A 19,691-nucleotide genomic window follows, 5' to 3' on the forward strand; every position below is an offset into this window, starting at 1 on the left:
ATGCTTGCAGTCGGACACCCGGCTGTCTTAACGGACGCTTTGCACTTCTTTTTTTTTATGAATACATTTTATTCCACAGTGACACAACACATAAATACAAATGAGTATATATTACCTCGCTTAAATACATCTACCAGCAATCTCAGGTTGGTCAGTGCTTCCTTGCGAGTTTATTTTTATTTTTAAAACATCCCCTCCTGTTGTCCCCCTGCTCCCAAATAGAGGAGAATCTTCCATCAATTTTGCCCGGTTGAAATTGTTGGTTGTTACATAACGGTGTAGCTAGGGACGAAGAGGTCCAGCCACGCTTTGCACTTTTAAAGGTTGTTAAGCCAATTAGTTATATTAGACCTTTAACAACTCTTTGTGTTTGTCTCTAGCCAAATGGAAGACAGACTATAACTGGGTGTTTGCAATGACTATTATTATATATATTTAATTTTTTTATTGGTGTAATACAAAGATAATAAACTAGAAAGGTGCGCTCCTTGGAGCGCAGATCTCCACCAGGGCCCAGGGCTATGATAGTTATGGGGTGCAGCAGTCGGGACACGAGGAAGCTGCGGGGGAAATTGTACGACAGATGGTGCAACGGTTTGCGTACACCAATCTGCAGTAGCAAAAAAACTGGTCCATTTGGTTCCATTTGTACACTCTCGCAGTGAAATGAACACTGAGGATTTTACAGTGTAGATGGGGGTGCCAGAGATTCAAAAATCATATCAAATGGGGGTCCGTGACCTAATGCATATGAAACTGGGGGTCCTTGAAATGAAAAAGAATCACTATTGTATAACATACAATAATATATATATCATGTGGGGGACTGTATGAAATTGCTTGTCTGGCACGCATAGTGGGTGTTTGAGAGCACAGACTTTGAGTGATTTGGAAACATGAAGTGAGTGCTTGACCACTCATAGGTTAATTAGTCAACTATGTTTGAAATAAAAAGAGAGGAAAAAAAGCAATACATAGCCTATGTCTTGTGTGCTGCAACCTTCCTAGCTAGGACTCTGGGAGGCAGCTGGAGAACAGTACTAGTCAAAGCAAACAAGCAATGGAGATGGAATACGTCTAAACGCGAATGGATCTCAGCGGCTTTTTGTGATACAATGGCTTTCAAAAAAGGTCTGAATAGACTGAATTCCGCAAAAACTGTGGTGGTAATTAACCAGTCTTGAACAAGGAGCAGACACAAGACGTCTGACAAAGTGCAGTCAACATGACATTGCAAAACATTCATTCTGAAAAGTAGACTGTGCCTGAAAGTGTAAAGATTTGACCATAACCTCATGTTAAAACTCCAGATTTCGTCGTTTAGACAAAACGCTAAGGACATAGCGGATGCAATGCAGGAGAAATAGCAAGTACCCGAGTGCCAAAGTCTGGTGTACCAGGAGTATTAGTCACCATTAATAATTTTGCCTCTCAGATTGCCTCCCACACACTGCAAAGGACCATGCTGTTTTAACCCATGAAGACCTGGAACGCATCTGTGTCACCTTTTCATTTGAGCTAAAAAAGCATTACTTTACACTTTGGCTATTCAAAAATAGCAGATATACAAGCTCATAGCGCGGCACCGAGTGCCGCGCTACGAGCTTGTAGATCTGCTATTTTTGAAAAAACGTGAAAAATGTGTGCAAATCTTTGAATAAATATTGTTTAAAGCGAACATTTTTAACTCTATTCTTTGCTTCTGGGGGTCTCTGGAACCAAATATTTTGAGACGGGGGTCGGCGGCCAAATACATATCATTTTGGGGGTCCTTGACATGAAAAAGTTTGAGCACCACTGATATAGAAACATACGTTTTTTTCAGAAAACTGTTGGGATTTAGAAGATATTTTGTAGAATGGGCCTCAGGTCTTAATGGGTTAACCACTTCACACGCTGACTACTTCACCATTGAGTGAAGTAGTCTATGTACATACTTTAACACAGATAATGTAATCATCTGAAACCACTGTCTGAGTGAGCCTTTTGCACTTGGACATTTTGACATTAGTAAGCATACTGTAAGTGCTGTCTGGAGTTCAGTAAACAAATTGGACAATTTGCGGCACTTAACTAAAAAGCATGGGAGATCAAAACATACTGTAGTGTGTCATGCATTTATGTGTGCACTTGTGCTGGGTTGTCGACTCGTATCTCCCCTCAACACAGTGCGTGTGTCCGATTCAGGGCTTTGCAAATATTGTACATATTTGGCACCAGTTACCTGTGCACTATCACAGTTGTAATTTAACACCAATCAACTTATTTTGCCATTCCTTTATCTGGGTATGTGTTATTGTCCCATTACGCAGGTTAATATTGGAATACTGATATATTATTGATTTCAGCTGTTACAATTCCAAACACGCAAACATGACCCGCATTAATTACTTCAGTCTATATTAGTAGCTTAATGATTAGTATTAATATTCTATTCTCTTTTTTTATGTCAAATGTATTTGTATTTAAAGGAGAGATCCGGACATTTTAAGTGTTATCTTTGATGTGTCGCTTATCACTCACCATCCTTGAAAGGGACGTTGAGTTATTTCAGAGAGTCCCGTGTCGTCATTTCTTCGACCCCCTCCGTTGGCATAATGGGAGCGCGTGCCTAAGTGAAATTCGTCTATTATAACCGATGCAAAGTTATTTTTTTCTCTACTACTACTCATTGTAGAGTCTCATGATACTCAAATATGCACTGAAAGTTCCTGAGAAGCTAACGCTAATGCCGAACGAGCTAACGCTGTTTGCTTATTTCTCTCCCTGGCAACACCGAGTTGCCAGGTTCTGGGAGAGAAACAAGCAACCAGCGTTAGCTCGTTCGGCATTAGCGTTAGCCTCTCAGGAACTTTCAGTGCATGTTTGAGACTCTACAATGAGCAGTAGTAGAGAAAAAAATAACTTTGCATCGGTTATAATAGACGAATTTCACTTAGGCACGCGCTCCCATTATGCCAACGGAGGGGGTCGAAAAAATGACGACACGGGACTCTCTGAAATAACTCAACGTCCCTTTCAAGGATGGTGAGTGATAAGCGACACATCAAAGATAACACTTAAAATGTCCGGATCTCTCCTTTAAGTAAATAAAGTTAACATAAGTATAACTACATGCATTTGAAATTAAATAGAAATGTTACTTCTCGGGATTCCAATTCAAAAGTAGCAAAAATATAAATCAGGATTCCAATTCAAAAATAGCAAAAAATAGCAGATCTACAAGCTCAAAACGCGTCACGCTGCGACGCGTTTTGAACTTGTAAATCGGCAATTTTTGCTACTTTTGTGTGACAAAGAATGGCGAAGTACGGCATTAATTCATGAAAAAAGGTAAAATACTGCGCGACAGTATATATGCAATGTGGCCCTCTGGAGTGAGTGTGGAAATATAGTGGCCCTCTCTACCATCAAAGTTGCCCACCCCTGCCCTAGACCAATCTGGGAACTCATCGGCAAAAAAAAAAGGGGAAACAAAAATGAATGATGCCAGTCATGGTGTTTTGCTTACAGCTTCGTGTCCTTCAAATTGTGTGACTGCATACAGTATGATTAACACCTCGCCTTCAACACACCATGTGACTTGAAGGCCGCGCAGATCTTACCTTGACGTCCACGTGGGCCATGAGGACGGCGAAGTTGGTCAGATGGGTGCACGAGCACGTGGTGTGCGTCCGGTTGGTGCCGAGCAGGCGGCAGTCCTGGGTGGACCAGAACCCTGTCATGCTCCGCTTCGAGTAACTCCAGAACGAACAGTTGGGGTTGAAGTTTTCCTCGGATTGCTGTATAAAAAGAAGGTGAACGATATTGCAATGATTAGCGTGGCGCAAAAATCATACACAATGACGTTAATTGGAGAGGGGAAAAAAAGAAGCATTGATTGCAGGTTGACTCATGTTGCAGTTGTTGTTGAGTCTGAACCCAGCCGGGGTTAAATGGAGGCGGATGAAGTTAATTCCAGTTAATCGTGCAGCTTCAAAACTGTCTGATTTCGCTTTCCTGTTTACAGAGAAAGTCTTTATAGTAGAGGCTTATTCTTTACATTGCAACATTAACCCATTAAGACCGGGAGAAACGCCTGTGTCACTTTCTGATTTGAGCTGAAAAAGCATTATTTTACACTTTGGCTATTCAAAAATAGCAGATCTACAAGCTCAGAGCGCGGCACCGAGTGCCATGAGCTTGTAGATCTGCAATTTTTGAAAAATAGTGAAAATGTGTGCAAATCTTTGAATATATATTCTTTTAAAGCGAACATTTGTCACTCAAATCTTTGGTTCTGGGGGTCCCTGGAACAACATATTTTGAGATGGGGGTCCGTGGGCAAATATACATTTTTGTTCCTTGACATGAAAAAGTTTGAGAACCACTGACATAGTAGTTTTTTTTTTGGATTTAGAAGACATTGTGTAGAATCGGAACCTCAGGTCTTAATGGGTTAATACTAAGAGTGTGTGTGTGTGTGTTTGTGTGTGTGTGTGTGTGTGCGTGCACGAGCGCATGCGAAGGGAGGCTGACTTTTCGTACGGCATTAAACAGAATCATGGCCGTACAATTCTTTTTTTCTCCCCGTTCTCTTTCATTTCCTCTGTGTGAGGATGCAACCGTCAAACAACCTTCCCGCTATCTCGTCCATTTGATAACAGTCACTCAAAAGGCAGGTACTGTAACTAATAAGAAGAAGGCCGCTGATGAAAACCCTCTCATCTCGGAGCACCCTGGTGTCTCACTGAGCAAGAGCTGATACCATATCCATAATAAAGGCGGCTAAGAGTCCTCTCGAATCCAACCTGAGGCACTTTACTGCATGTTATACCTCTCTCTCTCATGCCCTTCCTGTCTCTCTGTCAGTGGTGTAAAGTAACTAAGTACATGTACTCAAGTACTGTACTTAAGTACAATTTGGGGGTATTTTTTACTTTACTAGAGTATTAGCAATTGTCTATACTTTTACTTCTGTTCCACTACATCTCAGAGGCAAATATTGTACTTCTAACCCACTACAATTATTTGAAAACTTGAGTTACTTTGCAAATACAAAATATTTATATTATAAAACATACATTAACCACTTTAGCCCTATTTTATAACTAGGCTATTTGAAAATAGCCGATCTACAAGCTCACTCGCATCGCGACGCGTTGTGAGCTTGTAGATCGGCTATTTTCAAACATTTTAGTACTTTTACTTTTGATACTTCAAGTGCATTTTGATACCAATACTTTTGTACTTTTACACAAGTAAGTTTAGAATTCCAGACTTTTACTTGTAACAGAGTACTTCTACATTGCAGTATTGATACTTTTACTTTAAGTAAAACATTTGAGTACTTTTTCCACCACTGCTCTCTGTTCGCCTATCGTGTCTATCTGAAATAAAGCATCAAATTGACAAAAAATCCCTGAGCCACACACTGTCTCCCAGCTTCCAAGGTTAGAGGCACCTGCGGTCTCAGTATATTAAACTGCGGGGACTGCTGGTTTTCTGGAGTATCACAATTAACGGCGGGGGTAATTAGTCAAAGGTTTATCCTCTGTGAATGGAAATTTGCCGCCGATTGAGTTTACCCTTCACACGGCGAACTATAGCAAGTTCCTCCAGTATTCCTCCTCAGCATGCAGAGGCGAGATGACCCTCTGTCCCATTAATGACTTTAATTAGTCCCATTAAGTGCCGAAGCAAGGAAGCGAAACAATAACTAGAGGACAGACACTATCCCAAAAGACCAGTGATCCAAAACGCTGCGTCTGGAGAGGAGGGGGGCTAATTTGTGAGGAGCAAGTGGAAATAATAACCCAACCTCCAGTACAGTCGATTCCACATATTTCATGTTCCTTTTGAAGGGCGAACTCTATTGCCAAAGTGCACTGGATGCTCCTGGCCCAGTAGGATAATATCTCCTATTCACTCCCAATCTAAAGTGGCATGTATGCATGCACTCAGCACTTCTGCAGTACTCCATGTAACAAGGGTCAACTGCGCCCGGCACAAAAACTGTATTGAGGATGTTTCTATGTTTATGGCCCACTGGCATCCTGGAAATATAATTCTTCGGTCCTTTACTCCTCTCCTAAATACGCTCTTGCACATGTAAGGAGCCCTAGAATGCGTTTCACTCTTTCAAAAAGGCAGCTGCTTTATTTAGATTAGTCCATCTGGGCACGTAAACGCTATGAAAACTGCAGAGCCCCCAACATTAGACTGACAATAAAACTGCTGAACCGCCTGTCCAAATCAACAAATTATACTTAACGCAGGTACAAGAAATAACTATCTCCACATCCTCCTGATATTTTTTTAATTAAAAAAAGGCCAAACCAAACTTTTACCTGTCAGTCTCGTTTCCCCATTTCCTCTCTTTCTCTTTTCTTTTGTTATTTCTTAATTTCGCATTTTAATGCAACCGTTGTTTCCCTTTGAGCTACCCTCCCAGTCCTGCTGAGATCCTCTAATAGATGTTCGACCTTCTTCACCATCGCTGCCGGCGTCCTTTATAGACAAAATGGCCATGCTTCTAGGATAAGGATAATTCCTTTAAAGAGCTGGTGCCATGTTTTTGCACTTTTTCTGTTTTTCATGTGTCTATGAGGTTGATAGAACTTCATAAAGCCCCCCGGTGGTGTTTTTATGGTGTTTTATGTCTTCTCTGACTATTTGGAGTTTCTTCCTGGAGGCTGAAACCTTGAGGGTCAAACGCGCCAATAGAGAAACAGCGCTTTAGTGACATCACAAAGCCATACCCTCCCCCTCATTATCATAACACAACAGGTGTGGGCATGAGGAGGAGGAGGGACTAGGACAGGTGGGTGGTGCTAAGGTGGTGGAGGAGGTGCTAAGGTGAGAACCAGGTATACTTAATGAACTGGAGGCGTGTCCACATAAAACATAATTTTAACAATTTCTGTACACTTTTTTTTTGTTGAAAAAAATCCTTACATAATAATAATACCTTATGATCAGGTTTTAGGGTTGAAAAATATCATGGCACCCCATCTTTAACAGGTCCGTTCATGAAAGTCCTTGCAGTATTATTTCCAATGAGGGCCTGTGAGCAATTAGGGGTTAAGAGTCTTGCTCAGGGACAAATTTCATTTCATCGACACATTTGCTGGCCTGGCCTGGAATCGTACCTGGGGCAACCAGGGCCACTGGCTCCCTAGGCGGGCTCACTAACCACTCAGCTATGGCCGCACTAACCACTATTCACTAACCACTCAGCTATGGCAGCTATGGCCGCCCCTCTCTAAAGGTGTCGGGTGAGGTTAAAGGAATACTTCACCCCCCCCCTAAAAATGACGTATTTTCTATCGATTACTTACTCACCACATGAAGCGTTGAATACATGGAGAGTTTTTGTCACATTCCTGAGCCAAAAATCCATTTGAGAATGCAGATCTGCGTTCTATTATCAATTTATTTATTTTTTATTCCACAAGGGGCACCCTAACACAGCTTTGGAATGATCTATCGTCACTCAGTAGTCGGATGTGACGTCATTACAAAAAAACAGACATCCATCCACCCTAACTATGGGATTATTAGAAAAACACTCCTAACTCAGTTTCTTTTTTTTGCATTGAAAACCACCCGTTTTCAACGGGCCATAGCCCCAAAATGGCTGCTCGCGGTTGGAATGTTATTGTCCCAGTGGATACACGGATCCCTCCTCCTACCCACGGAGACGTTGTACACAACGTGGCTTCCACTGCGTTTCAACAATCGCCTATTTAAGGTAATTACGCTGGCAAGGGGATAGAAAACGATGTTTAATATCAAGGCAGGTAATGTGTTAACAAGAGCAGTACTAAATGTAAAACATTTTCTTTGAACCTGAATCAGTATGAGAGTGGTATTCTTTTATATAGTTTTGCATTGGTCTCCTGCCACCGCCTATAGTGGATTATTTGCTCAAGAATGCGACAAAAACTAAAAAGAAATAAAAAATTCAAGGCTATGGGGTGAGTAATTGATATACATTTTTTGTATAATTTGGGTGAAGTATTCCTTTAATATAATGGTTGACCAAGTGAGTAATTTATATCATTTTTTTTTTTATAATTTGGGTGAAGTATTCCTTTAACATAATGGTTGACCAGTGGGGTGGGGGTGTGGGCGCTGCTATAGCAGCTCAACACTGCCTCCCCGCGACCCCTAGGGAGGATCAATACAGTATACGACCAATATTTGTTCTGCCGTCTAGGCTCTTCTTTATTTGCTGAAAACAATCAACAAAGAGAGCAACTATGAACCCCCCCACTATTGAGATATTTATTTTCCACTGGCATCTGTTCTTTCAACTACACTTCTAAACATTATAAGCTGCCTTTCTCTGCTTCGGGTCTTGTGTTTCGTGGATTTAAGGTGCGCTTAAGCGGCAGAGAAACGTATAAAGGCAATTTTCTGAAAGCTGAGCAGGGCTTTGGAGTTATTTCAAGAAATTCGGTGCGCAGGGGTTTTGTTTTGTGCACACATTCCTGTCTGTCTGCCTGCCTGTGGTGGGCAGAGTACGTGTGTGTGTTTGTCTGTGACAAAAAACACTTTTTCTTTTTGACTTTGGGTTGTCTGTGTGTGTGTGTATACCTGCAGATGCCTGATGGTGAAGATGACTGGGTCCGATAAGTAGACTTTGTTAGAATCCTTGTTGATGGCGGCTGTGACGACCGGAGAGTTGACAATGACGGAGTAGTTGGTGGCCAAGGCCTCGCTGCCCAGCTTCATGCTGGCGTTCTCCGTTGACAGGTATGCGCCGATGTGTTTGTACATCACGAATGCAATCCGGATCTCTCCTGTGAGGGAGGACAAAAGGAGGGACAAAACGATTGGATGTTTGCAGCCTGAACACACACACACAGGGGAGGAAAAAAAAAACACCTGACAACGGCGAGGCAGGTTTATTCTTACAGCATCGGCTGCCTCTGATGCGTCACAAAGGTTTCATCATTTTAATGAGAACCCTCGATGTGATTCGGCATCGGTGAAGTGCTGTTATCACTCCCGTTCTGACGCTCTCTCTGACAAAGGCAGACGTTTTCTTATTCTCCTCACTCTCTTTTCCGCCGCTTGCGCTTGCTTTCTCTCGCATCTCTCACTTTTTCAAGCACAGACGTGAAAGAGAGACCCCTCCCGCCGTGCCTGAGATCACTCTCTCAGATGAAAATACAATAATTTGTACACTACAGTTGGAGATGACGATGGGAAAATCAGCCAGCCAGCCCTGGCTGCTATATAATGATCTGCTTGGGCTCCAGCTGGGCACAGTCTTAGTCATCCAGTGGAGAGGTGGTCTCAGACAATCAGAAATCTACTGATACAAATGGTGAAATCTCAATTCAACGTATGCACTTGAACGGCGGAGAGAACTAGAGATCACCCACCGCCATTCATTTAATTCAGATGTCACCAGGCGTACTGCACAGTTTCAGATCGTCTAGCTACTCAAGATTCATGTTAAAGATAGGTTAAGTGATATGTTTTGGTAAGAAGGTTAAAGCTTTATATTCTGATAGTAATCGTTGCTACAGTATAAGGTGTTTGTTCAGTAACAGGGGTCTCCCCATCTCTCCAGCTACCCATTTGTCAGCTTCAATTTTATAGTGTTACAGTTTAAAATGTGTCCGCTCATTTATTTGTATCATTACTTCCCATTTCCCTTGTGTCCTTTATCCTGTATCCTGTCTGAGTTCTCTCTCCTGATTGGATGAAATGTGTATCCTGACCTGAAAAAATCATGTTCTGTTTACTAAAGAGCTGGAGAGACAGGAAGACCCCTGTTACTGAACAAACACTCAATAGCAACGATTACTATCAGAATATAAAGCCATTTAACACTTATTTTAACAAAGAAATACCACTTTGAAGCTATAATTTGTCCACTTCTCTGCAACTGAATGTCACGCTGTGCTCTGAGAGTGCAGTAATAACAAGAGCGTTTCCGTCAGGGCCGCTTTCAGGATGTGGCTACTCACCGTTCCTTCCATGCTGTTTCAAGGTGTTGGCAGAGAGGAGGATGGAGTTGCCCTGGCCGCCCGTTTGTGGAAACCTCAGGTCAGGCAGAGTTCCATCTGTGCTCATCCTGGCGACCTCCAGCTCTGCACGCACACACACACACACAGCGAGAAAGACAATATTTGGGACGGCAGTCAATTAAATGTGTAAGTGTGCTGCTGCAGTTAGTTATCTGACATAAGCCTGTGCAAGCATCATTTCATGTGCAAGCACTACATTTGAATATCTGGCGGTAAAGTAGGAGGCAGACACTCACGGCTTTGGAGAAGTGGTCAAACCATACATTTATGTGGAATGGTTATTATGAAAAAAGTGCCAGTGAAAAAATTGAAATAAATGAATAAATCCTACAGAATATGACTTGAAGTGGCCATCCAGGCCTCACACTTCACCTCTCTCTGCTTTACAGAACAAGCTTGTAAACATCATAGATACTGTACAGTAGGTAGACCTCCTCTCTGATTCTAAAAAGCCTTTCTACAGCTGTAATTGATTCCATTAATCAGCACAGTCCCTGGGTGTGCTAAACGAGTAGATCCCTTCTTGATTCTCTCTGATCTGCGATCGTGGGGGTCAGCAGTGTTGCTATATGAATCTTTTATTGAGCATTGAGCATGGGGGAAGAATTCAGGTGGGGTGGAGAGAAGGAGAGGGAGACAGAGATACAGAGACACACACGCACGCACGCACACAGAGGCATGGAGAGAGACAGAGAGCCGTTGGCGGGGCGGCGGGTAATGGAGGCTAGCCTCCCCAAATGTACTGCTGGCTACGGTGCATATTTTAGATTATAGATATAGATTATGTCTGTGTCATTGGCGTGTCATTGTCGCTGCAGCCACCACAATAATTACAATATAACAACATGCATTTGCGGGGTCTGCATCTGGTGTAGCTGGCATGATTGACATTGGAGCTTTCCGAACGCATAGTACACGCGCGGTAAGTTCCACGCTCTTTCTACCCCGAATCACCTGCTACCTGCATGCCTACAGCGAGGAGTGATGACCCGGGAGTGGGAGGTACAACGCTAGCTGGGAGGAAAAGAAAGCAGATCAGTGTGGTGTTGTGTGTACCAGGTGTGCGCGGCCACCGGCCACGTTATTAAAAACAACAACACTGACGGAATAGATGGATAGACAGACAGACGGACGAAGAGCGAGGTTGTAAATAGAAATATTTCCGTTCCCTGAGTCCCAATCCACACAGCCCGAAGGTAAACGAGGGAAGACAGACAGACAGACAGACGGGCAGACAGACAGACAGACGGGCAGACAGACGGGCAGACAGACAGACAGACAGACAGACAGACAGACAGACAGACAGACAGACAGACGGGCAGACAGACAGACAGACAGACAGACAGACAGACGGGCAGACAGACAGACAGACGGGCAGACAGACGGGCAGACAGACAGACAGACAGACAGACAGACAGACAGACAGACAGACAGACAGACAGACAGACAGACAGACAGACAGACAGACAGACAGACAGACAGACAGACGGGCAGACAGACAGACGGGCAGACAGACAGACGGGCAGACAGACACAGCTTCCTATGCGCATGCAGCTGATTCGAACAAATAATCCTGGCGCTGTATAATAGTCGGTGGTCAAATGTTAGCCTTCCCAAACGTCAGGCTCATCCGCCACCACACTTTTTCAGCCTCCCAGTCGACGACGACTGTAAAAGCAGATGCTTTTCTTTGCACTCTGAAGAAAGAGGCCTTTCATTTCAAGGATCTCTTTTCTGGAGGGAAAGAGCGAGAGATACGTGGAGGAGATAGAGATGAATGAGCAGGCCGCTGCCGCAGCTTATAACAGCTGTTGTGTCTGAAGCTGAGCACCTAATTTATGGTTCAAAGACTCCGGCGTCATGCGGCATGGGAGAAAATGAGCTGCTGATAGGAGGCGAGCCTTTAAAAAATTCACTCGTTCCATCACAGATAACGGCTTGATACGACTGAGCTTCATAAAAAAAAACAGTCAAGCGCGCTTCAAACTCAAGTAGCGGTGAGGTGACCCATGTGATTGACGACTGGGTATTCCTACAGTAAATGTCACATTGATTTCTAAACCGCTGAGATTAAGTAATTCGCAGTGCAGTTTGAAGGCAATCCACTGCAGGTCAGAAAAAGAAGAGTGGAAACACAAGAAGGCACAACAAGAAATACACGGTAAGATCCTGAGTGTTCATTTAACGATCTGACCTCAGAATGAGGCTTTATACTGTAAGCACACGCACAGTCAAATCAACAGAGATAATTGAACATTGAGGATTTTACTATGTAAGGTGATGAACAGCATAGTGGCGAGTTCGGTGACCATCAACTTTATCCTTACATTACACTTGACTAGTGGATACCTCATTTGTTCAGTCAGTGGACTACTATGTATTTTACTTTGATATCAAAGTGCCCCAAAAAAAGCTACTTAAAGGGATTCCCCACTCCACCATAGAATGGCTCTGTGAGCGGTTAATATAACCGTGCCATTTGCGTTTGCAAGCGGTTTGGTTCTGTTTGGCACAGAAAGTTCTAGAATCTAAACCATGGCCAGTCAGCATGGTTGCCTAACCGTGCTCACCGTGGCCAAACCGATCCGTTGAGAGGGCTTAATTAGTGGTGGACAGTAGTAACTAAGTACATTTACTTGAGTACTGTACTTACATTCTTTTATTGAGAATCAGTACTTTACTCGACTATTTGTATTTTACAAATTTCAAAAACAAATACTGTACTTTTGACTCCACAAAATGTCTAGGAAGGGGGAAAAGTACATTATAAGCACAGAAAATTGGGGGGACATGTTTAAATGTCAATACAGCAATGCATTGCAATTAAAACAAAGCTTTGCTTTGTAATTTGTACTTAAGTATTTTCAAAAGCATGTGCTTTTGAATACTTGAGCATTTTTAAAAGCAAGTACTCCAGTACTTTAACAAATTCGACTGAGCAACTTTCACTTGAGTACTGGAGTAATATTTGACCAGGAGTACCTACAGTATACTTAATGTACTGGCGTTGAGTACTTTGTCCACCACTGGGCTTAATGACGTAGGTATTCAATTACTGGTTTTAGACCCTGCTGTGGGGAAGCACTCTGTCAACACTAAAAGGCTGCTCCGATTACGAACATTATCCACAATTTGCGACAACGCGGCAGAAATGTGTTTACTGTTTTTAGCCGTTTAGCAGCGGCTAGAACGTTGACCTGGACCTCATTCTAGTATCTTTTGACCAAACTCTTAATTAGATGAAGAGTTGGATGAACGTGTATGTGGGTTGAGATTAATCTTATCTCTCTTTGCTCCCTTTCTAGGTCTCATGGATGTTGTCACATGCACACACACACACACACACACACACACACACACACACACACACACACACACACACACAGGTCTCTTTCCTGGGGCTACTTTTGCCATTCCAAATACCAAGGTTAACCATTTAACCCATTAAGACCGGGAACACATCTGTGTGGAATACTTAGATTTCTTTGGCTATTCAAAAATAGCAGATCTACAAGCTCATAGCGCGGCACCGAGTTGTATGAGCTTGTAGATCTGCTATTTTTGAAAAATCGTGAAAATGTGTGGCAAAATCTTGGATCATATGTTTTTTAAAGCGAACATTTGTACAATATTTAGTTCCAGGAACCCCCAGAAGCAAAGATTTGAGTTACAAATGTCCGCCAAAAAAAAAGGGGAAAAAATTAATATTTGCACAACTTTTCATGATTTTTCAAAAATAGCAGATCTACAAGCTCATAGGGCCGTGCTGTGAGCTTGTATATATGCTATTTTTGAATAGCCAAAAAAATCTAAAAATGACACACAGATGCGTTCCCGGTCTTAGAGTTAAACCCTAGTCGAGTTGGAACTGCGCTGACCGCCTTTTTTCCGTCAACACCAAATCTCTACAAATGTTCCCTCCAGAAAAGGTATGCTGGAGTTCAAGTGGTTAACCCATTGATACCTAGAACGCATCTGTGTCACTTTAGATGTCTTTGGCTATTCAAAAATAGCAGATATACAAGCTCATAGCGCGGCACCGAGTTGTATGAGCTTGTAGATCTGCTATTTTTGAAAAATCGTGAAAATGTGTGGCAAAATCTTGGATCATATGTTTTTTAAAGCGAACATTTGTACAATATTTAGTTCCAGGAACCCCCAGAAGCAAAGATTTGAGTTACAAATGTCCGCCAAAAATAAAGGGGGAAAAACTAATATTTGCACAACTTTTCATGATTTTTCAAAAATAGCAGATCTACAAGCTCATAGTGCCGTGCGGTGAGCTTGTATATATGCTATTTTTGAATAGCCAATAAAATCTAAAAATGACACACAGATGCGTTCCCGGTCTTAGAGTTAAACCCTAGTCGAGTTGGAACTGCGCTGACCGCCTTTTTTCCGTCAACACCAAATCTCTCCAAATGTTCCCTCCAGAAAAGGTATAAGAAAAGAAAAAAAAAGAAAGACAAAAAACAACAGTTGGCATGGTCTGCCGCTTTGGTCTGCCGCTTTGTAGTAGCTTTTCCGTTTTATGTACTGTTAACTGGGTAGCCGTAACATAATGTCGTCCCACGACTAAAACCACACTGATGTCAGTGTAGTTTTTCACAGGGACGTCCTGATCCCAGGTCCACCGTGGAAACACAATGATAACCTTTTACACAATCCGTCACAGAACTGAGTGGTGCAGTGCCTCATTTTCGCCTAAAGCGGTCGTGGAAAAATGGTAAAATACGCCGCATTTAATCGTCCCCCAACCCCCGAATCCATGCAGTCTTTTCCATAGTTTCAGTTTTTAAACAAAAGGAAACCCTTTATATTAACAAGATTTAGCTACAAGGATTATTTTTTCTTTCTTTCATTCTTTTCTCTTTCGGACGGGGGAGGGTGATGCATTCCCATTCGACGTAACTAAGACAATACCCTAGATAGCACACAATTCTCAGGATTCTGGGCCTGCCTTTGGATTCGAGGCAGTCATTTTTCTTTGTACCCCGTTTGGTTGTGCAAAAGAGACTTAAGACTGGCTTCAGGGAATCTATGTTGTTGCAGCCAAAGGCTATACCTTCAAAGCCGGGTTTAAATAGCCCGCTTAATCGGTAGAAATCTCTTCCGAAAGATTAGCAAGGAGAGAGTGATGCTCACTCGTGTGGACAAAGGCTGGGATAAAAAAAACCGTAGAGATAATGGGTAAAAGAACATCTTCCTTCATTTGGAAAGGAAGCGAAATGCACCCAACATGACACTGGAAATGGTTAAAGTATCTTTTTAGTGAGACACACTTAAGTGCAGCATACATAAAACAGCACAAGCTGCATCCACGGGCAAAAAAGAATAAAACAAAAAAAAAAGGCCCTTCATTTTGGCAGTGAATTCCCTGTGAGAGATTAATCATTATCCGGCGCAGTGGTCACCAATGTTTTAATGGTCTCCTGGTCCTCATTTAACTGCCACGGATGACACCAGAGACTGCAGGAGACAAAGCACGAGCCTAGTAAACATGTCACCATCACATGATTACCCAGACTAGCCCTCTTCATAGGAAAAAAAATCCCCACTTGAATTGCGCAACGATCGTTTCATCCCCCCACCCCCCCCCCCCAACAAGCTCAGAATCTCCTTAATACCCCTATGAATTGTGTGCCAGATATAATAAATTCAGTTTTTATTAATTCTCTTACTACTCCCTACACTCACTGTCTTGTTTTTTTCGAGTCAGAAAGGACCTATATTTTTAGGTTGCCATGGCAGCTGCAGCCTTAAAAAAAAAAAAAACCCAACCGTTAAGAGAAGAGGGCGATACATCCACACATTATCATCTCCCCCAACATTACCACCCCCCCCTCCCCCCCAACCTCTGCCGTTTGCACCATTCTTTTATTCAATGCTTGCTTTCAACAACTGAAAACTGTGCTCAGCAAATGGCTGGAAATGTAAAAAGTGCTGATTTCTCCAAACCCGCACAATTCAACAAACAGATGTAACCAGTTATGAAAAGCATTAAGTGTCATAAAAACTGCTTCCCCTTCACCCCTGCGGACCAATTAAGACACACACACACAGAATTACACCTATGAAACATGGATGCTCTGTGCAACAAAAAAAAAAGAAGATCACTCGGGGACTTGCAGGGGGAAGGGGGGGTAGACGTGTAACAGTTCCAGGGTCTGCTTTCAACTGACAACGAATGCACTTATCCCCCGACAGACGTGAGCAATGGGCATCGATCCCTTATCCGTAGGACTGTTGGCCACAAACGACATGCATATAAAACATAATTATGTCAACTTATAGGTGACCGCTGACAGAGGGGTCACCCTTAACCCATTAATACCTGGAACGCATCTGTGTCACTTTAGATGTCTTTGGCTATTCAAAAATAGCAGATATACAAGCTCATAGCGCGGCACCGAGTGCCGCGCTATGAACTTGTAGATCTGCTATTTTTGAAAAATCGTGAAAAAAAAATGTTTCGATTTTTTTCCAAAAACTGTTAGGATTTAGATTTTTTTAAAGAATCGCCTCAGGTCTTAAAGGGTTAACCATGACCGCCACAGACGGCCTCCCGCAAGGATAACGGCGGCTTAGCCGGTGACCTTCACACTTGTACCAGAGGCTCGAGAGCGACGCTGTCAATACGGGAGCACCGTGGATCAATAGCTATAAGGTGAACTTTGTAACCCCCCCCATACAGCAGACAAGGCCAAAGATGGATGAGACAATTGAGGGCTCACTATAGATGACATATCGTCGCTGTCGGGGCAGACACCTTGTATGTCCAAAACTGTTACTTTTCAGAAAATGGAAAATAAGAGCCTGTGTTCCAATGGATCCATTATTTAGTCACAAGCTCTTGTTAATAGTTTTCATTGATTCAATATCCTATATGAAAATTGACTAATGGGAGGCCTGATCCGACCGATATGTCCATATATAGATATCAAGAAGCGCCGATCCAACCGATATGCGCATTTGGCCGTGTCAATATATGGGCATATATATACTGATGACATCAGGGATCTCCATATATGGGCATAAAGGGGACAAGAACTGGGAGATACAGAGATGTCCATATGGGCATAAAAGGGACACAGGTAGACAGACGGATACAGGGGTCTCCATAAATGGGCACAAAAGGGACAGACGGGTACAACGGGTACTCTGACAAAGCCGCCGAAACTATGACTCGGACATATTGGTCGGATTGGCGATGTAATGTAGGTGTGAGGGCCACGCAGCAGCCCAAAGTCTAGATGTGAGGGCCACGCAGCAGCCCAAAGTCTAGATGTGAGGGCCGTGTAGTGGCCCGAACCTCTAGTTTTTAAAAACCCACTGACACACTTAACCTCTCGAAATTGCAGATCTACAGTACAAGCTCACAACGCGTTAAGATGCTACGCGTTGTGAGCTCGTAGATGTGCAATTTTTGCTACTTCTGTGCGACATTGTTGTACAACGAAGTATGGAGATACAAGGTTTCCACCCGACTGCGACAATATCTAACGTTGAGTGAGCCCTGAGACCAGTGGTACGTCTTTTTAAGAGCGAGTTCAGTGTGAATGTCACAATACACAGCTCTCTCCATCTGTCCAGCTCGTACTGTACGTGCGGTAAAGGAGCCTGAGCATGAATCAATGCACTGCAATTCCGTTCACGCCGGCTCCTTCACACGCGATAAAAAGCAATCACACTTCAACGTGTTTTTTTGCACGTTGGCATATTGTACGTCATCGCCATTTCCGACAAGGAAAATGAAAAACTAAAATAATTGCTAAAACAAGAATCTATCATATTTAATCAAGCTGCCGCTCTGTTCTTCAACTATTTCAGAAGTAAACTGAATATTTAGTAGCAATAGTAGCCTATTTCTAAACGTAATAAAAAAATAAAATGACAAATCCCAAATGAAACACACATTTGTCACCACATGCTTCAAGAACCTGAGGCAACCCCAGCACCCGTTTAACCCCTAGTATCCCTATGCTGGGGGGAACGTTCGTCAAAAATGTCCAATCTACAAGCTCACAATGCGTCACAACGTGTCGCTGTGAGCTTGTAGATCGGCTATTTTCGGCAAAGAGATTTGGTGTAGACCGAAAAGAAGAGCGTACCAAGTACAGTTGCAATTCAGGTCCGCTTTACTAAGTTTATATAGGTTTTTACGGGGTTAAAGACACAGATGTCAGACTTCGTTCCCAACACACACCGTAAACAGGGTTGCCAGATCTGCTGCTTATTATAATTTCCCCGCAAGATTTTATTCGAAAATAGCCGATCTACAAGCTCACAACGCTTCGCATCGCGACGCGTTGTGAGCTTGTAGATCTGCTATTTTCAAATAGCTGATGTATATGTTAAAGTGCTCATGTGGCCCCTAGTCGCTTCTTTTGGGCTGGTTTTCCTAGACCTGGTTGCTCGTTTCTCTCACATAATCTGGCAACACACACTGTAAAAATACCCTTGGAAGCACTCCTGTACTCACGGATGTTTTCGGCGTTCTCCTGCACGATGTCCGTCTTCAGCAGGTTGTCGGCGAGGACGAAGGCGCCCTGTTCCACCGTGTCCAGCAGCATGGTGGCTGCCCTCAGTTGATCCCCCGTGCTAAGTTCCTTCCATGCCGACTGGGCTTGAGGCTGGAGGAGATTATTGACCGTCTCCACCATGGCCTGGGAGAGGAGGGGGGGGGGGGGGGGGGTTACAAGAGACCATTACTGTCTGGGTGAGAGTAGGAGTGAAGGGTGGTGAGCCGTGAAAAACTAATTGTGATTCCGATGGGACTGAATGAGAATTTAACATGTGGATCAGTGGTGCACAGAAAAATCACCAGCGTTAATTTAACTCGGGAGTGTAAAACGGACCCCGGGTCCATTTTAATTCCTTTGCTGTGTGCAAGGTTATTCTAGGACTGAGTCAGGGGACACAAGCTGGCATGGTCAAAGGAACTGCTGTGGCATGATAACCCGGTAAAATGCAATTTCCATTTTTACACGAATTACATGTTCCTTCATTCAAATCCCTGTGGAAACCAGTGTTTCATTTCAAGTCATGTCTCTTGCACATAACTTTTTTTTTTGGTGGGGGGAGATATGAAGTTATCATTCTGCAGTAGTAAGACCAATGATGTTTGATGATGATGATGACGATGATGTTTGATCATGATGCACAGTATGGCTTGGTTGCATTTGAGGTGTAATTACAAACAAAACAACATCATTTAAAGTAAGCATGAATTATAGTTAGGAAGCTGAAAATGAAAAAGGCAGCGCTTACAAGACTACAGGCTACATTCTTTAATTGGAATGATAAATGTGCTTCCTCGCAGACAATCCCAGTGCACCAAAATATCCCCACGTCATCAAATTCGGGCTCCCAAGTCAAAGGTTGTACATGGTTTTTGTTGTTCTCCGTCGCAGCTCTGGGTGGCTGTTCAGATGAAAGCTTTGTTGCATATTAATAGCATTTAACCACCATTATGCCTTCTTTAATCTCCCCACAACAATGTTGAAGTCGATAAGCTGGGGGAAGAAACGAGAAGACTTCTCAAGACAAGATGACAAATTGAGAGCCATTAACGATTTTAAAATGCCAATGGCAAGATTTATTAACGGAATACTAATTGGTCAAGCAAAACCATTCCTTCCCTTGGAGTTCTGCTCCAAGCAGCAA

General features: G+C 43.0%; 1 protein-coding gene across 1 annotated transcript in view; it reads right to left on the bottom strand.

The window, feature by feature from the left end:
- Positions 1-19,691, bottom strand: part of LOC308102213 (adhesion G protein-coupled receptor L3) — a gene marked incomplete at its 3' end in the record, with an annotated part of 320,985 nt that overhangs the window by 58,370 nt on the left and 242,924 nt on the right. Inside the window, exons 11-14 of the mRNA XM_080451813.1 lie at positions 18,508-18,691; positions 9,966-10,088; positions 8,581-8,786; positions 3,606-3,782 (exon numbers count right to left, since the gene is read on the bottom strand). Of these exons, the coding sequence (XP_080307939.1) occupies positions 3,606-3,782; positions 8,581-8,786; positions 9,966-10,088; positions 18,508-18,691 (690 nt within the window). The remainder of the gene's footprint in view (positions 1-3,605; positions 3,783-8,580; positions 8,787-9,965; positions 10,089-18,507; positions 18,692-19,691) is intronic.

Source organism: Gymnoscopelus braueri (assembly GCF_963280865.1).
Source record: "Gymnoscopelus braueri genome assembly, chromosome: 15".
In the NCBI taxonomy this organism is placed as follows: domain Eukaryota; kingdom Metazoa; phylum Chordata; class Actinopteri; order Myctophiformes; family Myctophidae; genus Gymnoscopelus; species Gymnoscopelus braueri.